At 37.5% G+C, this 12,058-nt stretch overlaps 2 protein-coding genes across 3 annotated transcripts; both read left to right on the top strand.

Moving 5' to 3' along the window:
- Positions 1 to 1,827: 1,827 nt before the first annotated feature.
- Positions 1,828 to 8,462, top strand: LOC119989341 (NAC domain containing protein 50-like). The gene is made up of 4 exons (XM_038834788.1): positions 1,828 to 2,560; positions 2,987 to 3,264; positions 3,719 to 3,907; positions 7,622 to 8,462. Exons 1-4 carry the CDS (start codon positions 2,269 to 2,271, stop codon positions 8,204 to 8,206), a joined length of 1,344 nt encoding a protein of 447 aa, XP_038690716.1. The 5' UTR covers positions 1,828 to 2,268; the 3' UTR covers positions 8,207 to 8,462.
- A 411-nt stretch (positions 8,463 to 8,873) lies between these two features.
- On the top strand, positions 8,874 to 12,000 carry LOC119987625 (eukaryotic translation initiation factor 6-2-like). Of its 2 annotated transcripts, none has more exons than XM_038832532.1 (8): positions 8,874 to 9,078; positions 9,857 to 9,933; positions 10,033 to 10,129; positions 10,293 to 10,378; positions 10,471 to 10,515; positions 10,711 to 10,841; positions 11,336 to 11,446; positions 11,561 to 12,000. In XM_038832532.1, exons 2-8 carry the CDS (start codon positions 9,924 to 9,926, stop codon positions 11,816 to 11,818), a joined length of 738 nt encoding a protein of 245 aa, XP_038688460.1. In that variant the 5' UTR covers positions 8,874 to 9,078; positions 9,857 to 9,923; the 3' UTR covers positions 11,819 to 12,000. The 2 variants fall into 2 exon arrangements, with proteins under 2 accessions (XP_038688460.1, XP_038688459.1); XM_038832531.1 differs by having other exon boundaries at positions 8,875 to 9,078; positions 9,875 to 9,933.
- The last annotated feature ends 58 nt before the right edge of the window (positions 12,001 to 12,058 follow it).

The following is a 12,058-nucleotide window of genomic DNA, read 5'->3' as shown; positions in this document are numbered from 1 at the left end:
CCTTTTGATCAACCTCGAAAAAAAAAACCCCTATTAAGTATTAATAAAAGTGTCTATAATTTTTTTCCCATTTATATATTAAGTGGTTAATTATAGGACTAATAGTTTTTTTTTTTTTGCCTAAAATTTGTACTAATTATGTCATAGCTCAACAAGTGTACGACATGCAGATAATACGCCACGCATCACAAAATCACAAACCAACACTAGTAGTAGTATACATAATACATGTCTCTCTTCATGCCTATCAACTTATTAAGTGTCGATCCAAAGTCTCCGTTTGTGGTTTATTTCTTTATTTTATTTGAATAAACAAAATAAAAATATATAAACCATTATATGCCACGTCGCATTGCAAATTGTATGGGATTTTCACACGTGTCACCATGTATGTCAACTTTAGTTTCATGGCTTTTTTAATCATGAATCGTGTTACTTAATAATACTTAGCCTAAGAAGATAAGAACTTGAACTTTCTTATAAACTCATATCGCTCGAATAACCCAAATGATGTGGGATATATAACACTCCACCGCTTTTGAATGCTGAATTATACAAGATCCAATAAATGGCCTAATAGAGATTTTGATATCATGTTAAAAATCTTAGTGCTACTCACATCAACGATATTGTCTATTTATCGATTTTCATGGATACGTCTGATTAGTAGACTTTGTTCTTCATAACTCATCTTATTTAATTGTATTTAATCCCAAAATACACCTTTTAGAGTGGTAAGAAATTAGGCTTTCTTATAATAAACCCATATCATTTTGGGCTATCCATGTGGGAACAGATAACTAGGTTCTCCTTTTCTTAAATCTTGGGCTGGGCCACTAGTTTGGGCCACCTTTAGAAACCCACTAATGAGCTCTGAGCCCTTTGACAATAACCCAATTCAGTTTTTGGTACTGGTTTGGTTTCACTTCAGAGTAGGTGTAAACTGTGTAGTGATTGAATGCACATATGTGCAGCAGTGCAGTGCAGGGGCATGTTACTGTCAGTAACTTAGCAAAAGGCTTCATGTACTAATAACAGTCATTGCCAGAGACCAACACATGATAACCCAGTTCGTTAAGGCTATTCTCAGTGGTGGTCACAGGTTCAAATTTCGTGTGTTACGACTGATTTATTCACCGGCCTCGTCTAATATAACAGTTATGATTCAAATCAAACATTCATAGCGGATGTGTATTCTCATTATCACGCCCAGGGAGGGTTGCTATATTGGGCGCTCTACCCACCATTTCCCATATACAAACTTATCCTTCATTCACTCATTTCATTTTTGTCCTATATTAATGAATCTTTATAGGATGCTTGGTGTAACATCTATTTCACTTTTTCATTTTCTTCCTTTTGACTTTCACTAAAATTTTTTAGGGCCACGTTTATAGTAATGGTCTTGGATCTTTTTTCCTTTCTGTTTTTACACCTAACATTATGAATATGATTAAATTCAGGACTTTCCATATGAACACATTGCACTTTTTTTTTTCCCTTAGTCGAGGCAATCACTAGTGTTTTCAATTCTTGTAAATGATGAATAATAGATTGTCTCACTTTTCTCGAATATTCAGGTAAATTTTTGTGTATAAATATAGAGAGTTGAATTTGAGTATCAAAGTTGAAATGATTCATTACGATTCAACTCATTGTATTCAATAACTTCGATAGATGTTAAACTTTCCAAAATACAAATTCGAAGATAATATTAGGAGGGATTAATATTTACGGGTAAAAAAAAAGTTTAAAGACTGTGTGAGATTTAGCATGAGGACTTAATATCGATCAAGCTTAAAATTTCCGACGAGATAGACTAGGACTATAGGAGGAGTTATGAATGTTTTATGCCATTTTTAGGAGGACTTATAAATGTTCTATGCCATTTTTAAACTATGAGAAATCACATAGCAAGAGTTTATGTAAACCCGTATACTTGTAAAACCCATATCCAATTAATACACTTTAATTTCTTACAATAAGTTATTGGATGTGTGTTTATGAGTTGTATTGTACTATATATATATGTGTGTGTCTTATCCAATGTTTGATTTTTATTTCAGACATTGAATTTTTGAAAACCCAGAAAAGAAATAGTGTAATTTATAATAATTATCCAGAAATGAAACAAATTGCTTGCAATTGAAGGCACTTTGCAGTTACAGGCCCCTTGTTTCTTCATCGTCAATCAATCGAAGCCGAAGCCCTATCTCTTCCTCCTCCCAAAACAACCCTAGCCTTTCATTTCCTATCGCGCTGGCGCTCATGGGTCGTGAAACGTCTACTGAGTTAACCCTCACAACCCCATCGCTGACCGGAGAGCATGAATTAGAGGCTATATCCGGAAAAGGATCGGCGACGGCGGGACCATCTGGTACGGCGGCTAGAACACCCAAAACGGCATCTTCGACAGCGTTGGCACCTGGGTTCCGATTCCATCCTACCGATGAGGAGCTTGTGAGCTACTATTTGAAGCGGAAAGTCACTAAGAAACCCGTCCGCTTCAACGCCATTGCTGAAGTTGACATCTACAAGAACGAGCCCTGGGACCTTTCCGGTGTTAAATTTTTTCCCAGTTTTATTTTTTTTCCTGCTTATTTTACTGTTAAAAGGAAGTCCTTTTCTTTGGGTTTCTGAGATGGCTCTGTGGTTTGTTGTTTCGACATTTTCTTAGAAAATTGTTTTTTTTTTTAGCTTTTTTTTTTTTCTTCCAAATCCGGATTTGTATTTTATTTATGGGACAAGCACATTTTTAGAAAAAAATCTTACTGGTTCAAAAGGCATGTGTCTGTTTCCTGTTTCAAGTTAGAAGACATCTCCTCTGTAATTTTTCTGTCAACTTTGTTGGAGAAGTTAAGAGTAGGTTTTCATATTCTTTTTTGGTGTTGGGGTGAGATGTGGAATGGCTTGTTGCTCTCGGCACTCTTGAAATATTTATTTTTCTCTTCTGCTGTTTATGATGTTTGAGTGTTTGGGGTGTCAGGAAAGTCGAGGTTTAAGACAAGGGACCAAGAATGGTATTTTTTCAGTGCATTGGACAAGAAGTATGGGAATGGGGCGAGAATGAATAGGGCCACTGGAAAAGGATATTGGAAGGCAACTGGCAAGGACCGCGAGGTTCGTCATGATTCTCAGGTGATTGCAATGAAGAAAACTCTTGTGTTCCATGCTGGCCGAGCCCCAGATGGGAAACGTACTAATTGGGTCATGCATGAGTATCGGCTTATCGATGACGAATTGGAAAAGATTGGAGCATCTCAGGTGAGCTTGTAATAAAGTTGTCATTAATGGTTGTGATGATGTTTATGTTTTCAGGTTGTTTGCCCGAGAAGCTTTAGGAAATGAAGTGAAGATAAGTTCTTCTATGAAAAAATTTATTCTATTTTGGTCTAATAAAGATTGCAAAATTCAACAGATGCATCGCTACTCGCTAAACCTTGCATGCTGTGTAAAATTTGGGGATGGAAGAAAGTCTTATGGCTCTTGTATCTGCTAACCTGCTTATTACTTTGATAAAAATGAGTCATAACATGTTAGAATAAGTGTTGTTTTAAGGGACTACGATCTCAACTGGTTTATTGGGGGTTGCCTGCTGGAATATCATATTGAAGTGTCAAACTTGATTTCCTGAATAATTTTCAACAGAAAACATTCTTATTTCATTTTGTTAACTGGAATCTTATGGATGGTTCTTTTCTCTGCCCTGTGCATAAAGATGGAAGGATATGTTTTGTGTCGAGTATTTCACAAGAGTAATATAGGGCCACCCAACGGGAATAGATATGCACCTTTTGTTGAAGAGGAATGGGATGATGGCCAACAAGCTTTGGTCCCAGGGTTAGATGCTGCAGACGATGGGGTGGCTGGTGATGACGCTTATGTCGACAGAAATGAATTTCCACAGGTCTGTACTTTGCATCTCACATTTTTAGCTTGTAATTCAACTTTATCATGGGTGCTGAGTTTTCTTGTGTAGTATGTATTCCATATAATCAGTTCGCTTAGTTATGAAGTGTTCTAACATTATGAGCGAGCACAAATTTTTGACCTTTTTTTTTTGATAAATAATTTTTTTTTGACCTTTTTGTTTTGCATTTTGTATTTTTCTTCAGTTGATGTTTACTGTTTGAAGTAATGATCCATACCTTGTACAAAGAACTACACATATCGCTATATGAGCTTTCCTTGTCATCATCCCTTTTTGGATGCATTTCATGCATAGCAGGAAAAATGATTAACCTTTGTATTAGGATGTGTTGTCTAAAATATGAAGTCACTGACCATCTTTCCAAGGTTGGTTACCCATCTGAACTCTTAATTGGTCGCTCATCCAAGATTCTAATTTTCTTGAATTCAATCTATCGTGGGAAAGGGTTCCAAAACGAGCCTGTTTTTCCCAATAGTCTTCATAGGGAAGTGAAGCAGTTATGGTAAGTGACCAACTTGATTGCTGTAGTATATAACTGCAGTTGAGGTCTTAAGCCTGTAATAGGTAATGGAATCCTTACTTGGGGAAAGATCCCTGCAAATATTGTCAGAGTGTATCAGTAGGCGTGTGTGAGGATGTGATATCTCGTTGGTTACAGAGCATTTCTAATGGTGCATAGTATAAAAATGACATGATGGCTACTGAACAAAATTGTAGGTATTAAGAACGAAACTTAGGAACACCATATCTGGCAATGGACGTATTCGTAAGAGTGTAAAAGTAGTGTCAGCACTCTTGGAAACAGGAGTAAGGAGGAAACACATATGTATTTTAGGAAAGTAAATAAATTGAGGTAGTGAATAAAGAAAGAAAACCAGCTAAGGATTTCTTTAACAAAGAAATCTTTCCCAGATAGACAGGACAAATTACTTTAGTGGCAAAATGGAGGGTTGCTTTCTTGAGTTGGTACGATCGATAATGTTGAAGCTGTCACCTTTGCTTATTCTACTTTTTTCTTGGTCTTCCTATGTACTTATAATTACTTACTAGCGCAGTAGAGTTTGAGGGGACTCTAAATACACTATTGAACCTTTCTATGTTCTTTTTATAATGTATTTGTATGATTGTATGTATGTTGAAAACATGATGTTAGTATCCTATCAATTTTGAGGTTAACCTTTTGGGTGGAGGCGAATATGATATTTAAACATCCTCCCACAAAGGGATTTTCATTAATTCACAGTTCGGAGTATACTTGTCAATAAAAAATTCTTGGGTGGTTGGGGCGGTGGTCCAACGATGCTCTTTTGATCCAATCATGTTTGCACATGGGTATGGCTACAATCTCTTTACTCAAGTTAAACTCTTGTGCTATTCGTGGATCTGAGATCTGACTTGGAGTTTTTTTTTCCTTCTTTTTGGCCGATATGGGGACCTAGATCTATGTCAGATGGCCTCGCTCTTCGGAGCTGCATTCAGCCATTCCTAGTGTGCATGCGTTGAGTTGCGTTTCGGATCGAGATTGGTATTTTGGGGTATCTTTCAATATTTTTTACTCAGTCTGCATGGGGCTGTAATAAGTACTTTTAATTCTCATTTAGTCCAATATGATGCAGGCTATATCATAGTTTTTCAAATAAAGAAATTAATCTTTGATATGATTTCATATGTTGCATGAGTATTTATATCCTTTTTATCAGATTACTCTGACAGTGAGATATAATTATAAACACACTTTAAAGTGCATTATTTTGTTGAAATATGATTTATCGTTAAACTGTAGTAGGGGTTTTGTCTCCCAAGTTACAGCCATGGAGATATTTGGAATAAAAATTTTCCATGTTAAGTAAAGACTTTAATGTGAGCAAGCCTCGGAGCAACCAACTGTAAAGTTGTTTCATTTGACCTATGCAGCCTTTCGTAATGCAGTGATGGAGCCTTATACACTTGCCTTTCCTAAACCTCCTTAGGTGGCAGAACCTAGTGTGTTGTGTGTGTGTATATATAAACAACTCCCATTCACCAAGCTCCATCAATGGGCGGGGTTAGGGATAGACAAGATGTACACAGACCTTACCCCCCCACATATTATGTGGAGACGCTGTTTCCAGGATTGAACTTGTGAGGTTGCACCTGTACAATTTTACCACTGGGTCACATGTTCGCCTACGTGTGTATATATATAATATATATATATATGTGTGTGTGTGTGTGTGTGTATGTTACTATTATTAATTTCATTGAGGTAAACACAGACTCTGGTGCATGTTGCCATTCTAGTAAAAATGTTACCAACTCTAACCATTTGTGGAAACTTAGTTCTTAAAGACCGATGAGCACATCTTATTATTTTGTGCTAATCCATATGTTTTCTTTTGTATTTATATTCATCTTCGCTTTGCCATCTTGCGGTTTGCAATCTGTCAAGTAAATCCTATTGTTTGGAATTGTTTGTGTCATTAAAGTTGTTAAGAGTTGCTTGTGAAGGTCATGCAGAACATTTTGATGCAGGACATTATGTTTCCCTGTTCAATCATTTTTGTGATGCTGAGGAGCAGGAAGCTTTGCTTTTTCTTGTTTATATTCCTAGTATTTTGATGACTTCTTAATCTTTTGAACAAACTTCTATGTTTTACAGATGCCAATCTGATATGTCTCCTTTCTTATTTATTCTCTTTGCAATGGAGGACTTCTTCAATATTTAAGGAATTTCCTTGTTATGGGAATGCAAAACTGATCATGTGTTTCACATGCAATTTTTGAAAATACATATGGGATGAGATAATATAATACCAGAGAGGTATAGCAACATTTTGCAAACCATATGGGCCTTCTTCAAGGTGGACAGATGTTTGGTTCTTAGTTATGGGAAGATTGTACAAATATGTTCTTATGTGGTTGAACTTTTTGATGTGGGGACTCAAACTGTCAGGGATTGGTGTAGGTCATTCAAACATGTTGTTTGGTAGGATTTCTTTTGATTCTGCTGTCAAGGACTCTGTTTCGATGAGACATGCCACTACTGGGTAAATTTCACTGTGTTAACCTGTTTTGTTGAGACTACCATGGGGTACTGGCCCTTGTGTCAAAGGTTCCTGTTCATTGATGGGTGGTGTGCTTTTGAAGTTTCCGACTTTTCTATGCTATGCGTTTATTTGCTTAATTTTGTATTGAAATGAAATAGATGACCATATTTTGAGATTATTTCTTATGACTATTTTTCATCATTATGGAATGAGCATCTTTTCCTCCTTAGATTTTCCATGCGTATGATCACTTTCTTCATCACTGCTACCCAAGATGTGGGAAAATTCAACACATTTTTGTTCCATATATGTGTGTGTGTGCATATGTATATTTGATGTTGTTCTTATGGTGCGAGATACAAGGTCTTTGTCCTTGATGCATGCAGGAAGATTGGATATAATATTTTCATTTTTGCTGAACATGATTTGACTGAGACATTGATATTTACTTATTTGAGAATAGCCTTGGTGTTGTAGTGTTGCCATATTGCAACATTCGCATCATAGGTTCAAGCCATGTCAAGCAGTAGTGACGATGGCTCTGTGGGTTAGACTATTTATTTGATAAAGTCGTTTAATGTGCTTTGTTTGGTTTATGAAGTTCAGATTTCTACTTGCAAGCATTGAAATGTGAAAAATTTTCTTTGTTCAATATTTTTTTCAGGATAGTAACGCCTTTGATAAGGATCCTCTTGGTCGCAATGAACTTCTGAGAGGCACCCGAGGTGTTTTACCCAAGTGCAAGCGTGAACGATTGGAGGATTATCCTCCAGTTTGTGTGCTTAACACAGAAGCCCCTGTCCCGCTACTCCAGTATAAGCGGAGAAGGCATAACGATTCAGGTCCTAACCACTCAAATGGTTCAGATAGTTCAACGAGGACAACTCAAGACGGTTCCTCTTCTACAAGCTCGATGATGACGACAAGTTCTCCGAATGCTGCAACAACAACAGCGATATCTGCATTGCTGGAATTCTCACTTCTGGGGTCTATGGAAATGGAACCCAAAGAGGTTCCTCGTTTTCATGCTCCGTCCTTTGATGCCAATCTTGACACATCGGTGCCTCCAAGCTGTGTGAAGTTAATCAATGATTTGCATAATGAGATTCACAAGATATCTGTTGAGAGGGAGTCCTTGAAGCTTGAAATGTTCAGCACTCAAGCGATGATCAACATTCTTCAATCCCGAATTGATTTCCTGAACAAGGAAAACGAGGAACTGAAGCGGAGGAAGACTCGGGATGTTTAGAATCATGCCCCGATCTAATAACGACTCCTTTATCTGCTGTCTCTCTTTATTTCCAACTGTTAAAAGACTAATCACCCAGTGATGGAACCTTGTCTGTAAAAATAAGGGTGGGGTTGTTTTCTGTTGTAGAAGCACCAGATTGTCGGACTTTGTTTATCTGTAATAGATCTTTTAAGTTCAAACTCAAACCTGTATGTGTTCCCTACCAGCTTGGGGATGTATTTGGTGGTTCATGATTCATGAGTTATTCCTGCAACTCGGCATGGGCAAGAATTATTAGAGGAAATAAGCACTCTGTTGGCTGGATCGATTTCGCAGGGACATGGAGGACAATCTGCAGACAATGGTGGTTGCGGAAAATGCAGAAAATCAAAAGTTAAGGTTGTATGTTAACTTTGATCGTTTATTTTTCCCAGTTTATAAGTTAGCGACGAAAATAAGGGGAAAAAAAAATACTGCCAAACATGCCAATAGCTCGTTAACCATGGAAAAAAACTAATAGAATCTCCGATCAATCTCGTATTTTATTTTTCAAAGAACGTGTGGCCCATGGGCTGATGACACGCTTATCGGCCCATAGATAAACTCACAAGCTTTGTTAATATCAAACGGCACCGTTTCATTCGGTTTATTTTAGATTTCTTTTTTAATTTTAACTTTTGGCCACAATATGCAAGGGCCGAACGGATTGGCTTATTGTTATGCCCTAAACCCCAAGAGCAGAGAAGGATCGGATTCTCTCTCCCGCTAGCCACCCAGCTCTCGCGGAGGCGCTCTCTCATTCACAGTCAATCACAGCGACGTGCGTTGCTTCTCTATCATCTTTCGACTACTCGTTCTAGTCATCTATCGGAGATATTTTGAAAATCCAGGTAATAAGGGCTTCGTTCAGGAACGGAATCGAGATATAGGGAGAAGAACCATTGAGGCACAAGGGAGTTCTGATTTGATTTGGGTAGAGGAGGGATTAGAAGAGCTTGGGATGTATGTTGACAAGGAATAGGAAGAGATGGTAGTACGTAGGGTAGTCAGTGATTTTCAAATGGTATCGAGGCTTCACAAGGTTTTGATTGGGGGCCAGCAATTGAAGGGTTTGGGATTTTATTATTCGATTGATGGGGTCACTGGCTGACACGCATATTTGTTTACTTTCGTGGTGATTAAATTTTCAGTGCTCAATAATGAATGAAATTATTATTATTATGATTTTGAACTTTGAGTATGAACCCATGATTTCTCATATCGACGTGTCTGAAAGGGTTTTGCTAACCATTGTATGCTTGTTTGCTCATACTTGTCTGAATGAGACTATTTCAATAAACCATTTTGTCAAATAAGATGTCATCGATTCCATGTGCTATATGAACCCATGTTGTCAAATAAGATGCCATCGATTCCATGTGATATATGAGAGAAATTGTTGTAGAAAGTCTAAATTATTGATTATTGGATTGAACTCATAGTGCTTTCTTGATTAAAATAATTGCATTCTCTCATTTGAGCTACAAAGGCAAGCCTTGTAGAGTATCTCAATTATTTCTGTGTAATGCATCAAGTCAATATGATTATTTATGTGTGACTGTGTGCGGCTTCTGAAATTATACATGATTATTTTTCCCGTTAATTAATGTTCTTGTGTCACTCAATCAGTTTCTGTTGTTTCCGTAGCTCTTATTGCTCTCAGTGACTACCTTTGCTTGGTTAATCTCCTCCTATCATGGCAACAAGTGAGTGTACATGTGCCACACTTTTACTATTTCTGTTTGCAGTTGATATTTGAAAATGTCATCTTTGATTGGGTGGTTCATGACATGTTATTAATGCAGGACTTCAGTTTGAGAATTCATGTGAAATTGGGGTATTCTCCAAGTTGACCAATGCATACTGTCTGGTTGCCATAGGAGGATCAGAAAACTTCTATAGGTAGTTATATTTTGGCAGTTCAATTTATATATGGCTTTCTATTTTTTTTTTGTCAACCCAGAGTTGAATTTTTTTTGTCAACCCAGTGTTGAATTTTGTTTTATCTCTTCAGTTGTATAATTACTACTTTCTAATATGATTACAATCTACATGTTTCTCGCAGCACTTTTGAGACAGAGTTAGCAGACGTCATTCCTGTAGTCAAGACCTCAATTGGAGGCACTAGGATAATTGGGAGGCTATGCGCCGGTGAGGATCATGATGTCTTTTCAATTTTTTTTTCTGAGTCTTTGTAGATGCTCCTAGCTGTCCTCCATATAAATTTTTTATGTTTTTGGCAGGGAATAAAAATGGGCTTCTTGTTCCACACACGACTACTGACCAAGGTGAGTACTTAAGCTATTCTCGGTTGTTGCTTGCTAGATTATAAAGTCAAATAGCTGGGTTCAATTGTCAGGTTCTTACTACATGATGCAGTTAAATTTGATTTATCGATTCATTATATCATCTTTCAATGTTTTGTATTCAATTTCCCATGTACATGTGGAGCTTATGTTCTTATTTTCTGTCTCTGGCTGAAGAACTACAACACCTGAGGAATAGTCTACCTGATCAAGTTGTTGTCCAGAGGATAGAGGAGAAACTATCAGCTCTGGGTAACTGCATAGCTTGCAACGACCATGTTGCTCTTACACATACCGACCTGGACAGGGTAAAGTTCCATGTTCTGTTAATCGTGAATTTTGACTATTTATATATGTTTCCAATTTATATGCATGCGTGTCTATGTATATACCTGACTTCTGACTCTTTATACGCATGTGTGTGTATGCATGTATATATGACTCCAATGTATGTAGATGGTTGAACTGCTTTGCTAGATTTCCTGAGCAATGGTATGGACACATGGTGAAGCTTTACTCTTAGATCATCATTTTGAAGCGTCAGCCTCTTGAGAGCTTTTCTTATATAGCATCAATGAGACAATGATGTCTCGCACGCTCATTTTTTTGTTGCTGTGGCTTCTTTCTCACTTCCCTCCATTTCCCGGGGTTTTTTATTGTCTGATCTGTTCCTCATGTTCTCAGAAGATCTAATTTCTCACACAAATTACAAATTTTGTTATTTTCCCATGTAATTTAACATCCACTTATTAAAGCTTTGGCCGTGATGGTAACAGCAGAATTTTTTTGTGGTACTTATCAGGAGACTGAGGAGATTGTTGCGGATGTACTCGGTGTAGAAGTTTTCAGGCAGACAATTGCTGGTAACATCCTTGTGGGCAGCTTCTGTACCTTCTCCAACAGAGGTGGCTTGGTAAGGAATTCTAGTATTCTACCCTCTTCTGCAACTGACACTTCGCATATGACTCGATCATAATAGTTGTTTTCTTCCTTGTCCGTATTTCTCTGAATCTTTGTATTGGAGCAGGTCCATCCCCATACTTCCATTGAAGATCTGGATGAACTTTCCACACTTCTTCAGGTCCCATTGGTTGCTGGGACTGTTAACCGTGGAAGTGAAGTGATAGCTGCCGGAATGACAGTAAATGACTGGACAGCCTTCTGTGGGTCAGACACTACAGCTACCGAACTGTCCGTCATCGAGAGCGTCTTCAAGCTGAGGGAAGCACAGCCTAGTTCCATTGTTGACGAAATGAGGAAATCATTAGTCGACACTTATGTTTGAGTTACTATTATGTTTGAGTTATACTGTGCTAGTGACACTTTCCTTTGTATCTTTTGTCAAAGTATCGACATGCAGTGTTTCTAATTCTGTAATTCTGCCAACGGGATGTTTTTGTTCCATTTTCAAGCAAAGTGTTTGAATGTCCATGTTGTTAGTGTTTTTTGTTAAAAGTGCAATTTGTTGATCTCGGTAGCTCTTTACGCAGGCAGGAAGTCGTGAGTTTGAATTCTCGTGAGTGTT

Source organism: Tripterygium wilfordii, chromosome 21 (genome assembly GCF_013401445.1).
Source record: "Tripterygium wilfordii isolate XIE 37 chromosome 21, ASM1340144v1, whole genome shotgun sequence".
In the NCBI taxonomy this organism is placed as follows: Eukaryota; Viridiplantae; Streptophyta; class Magnoliopsida; order Celastrales; family Celastraceae; genus Tripterygium; species Tripterygium wilfordii.
This window is presented reverse-complemented; position numbering and strand designations above follow the sequence as displayed.

Coding starts and splice junctions, on each gene's coding strand:
- LOC119989341 (XM_038834788.1), top strand. CDS start 2,269: ATGGGTCGTGAAACGTCTACTGAGTTAACCCTCACAACCCCATCGCTG. Junction 2,561..2,986: donor CGAGCCCTGGGACCTTTCCG/GTGTTAAATTTT, acceptor TTGGGGTGTCAG/GAAAGTCGAGGTTTAAGACA. Junction 3,908..7,621: donor ACAGAAATGAATTTCCACAG/GTCTGTACTTTG, acceptor TATTTTTTTCAG/GATAGTAACGCCTTTGATAA.
- LOC119987625 (XM_038832532.1), top strand. Junction 10,379..10,470: donor AATTGGGAGGCTATGCGCCG/GTGAGGATCATG, acceptor TGTTTTTGGCAG/GGAATAAAAATGGGCTTCTT. Junction 11,447..11,560: donor TCTCCAACAGAGGTGGCTTG/GTAAGGAATTCT, acceptor GTATTGGAGCAG/GTCCATCCCCATACTTCCAT.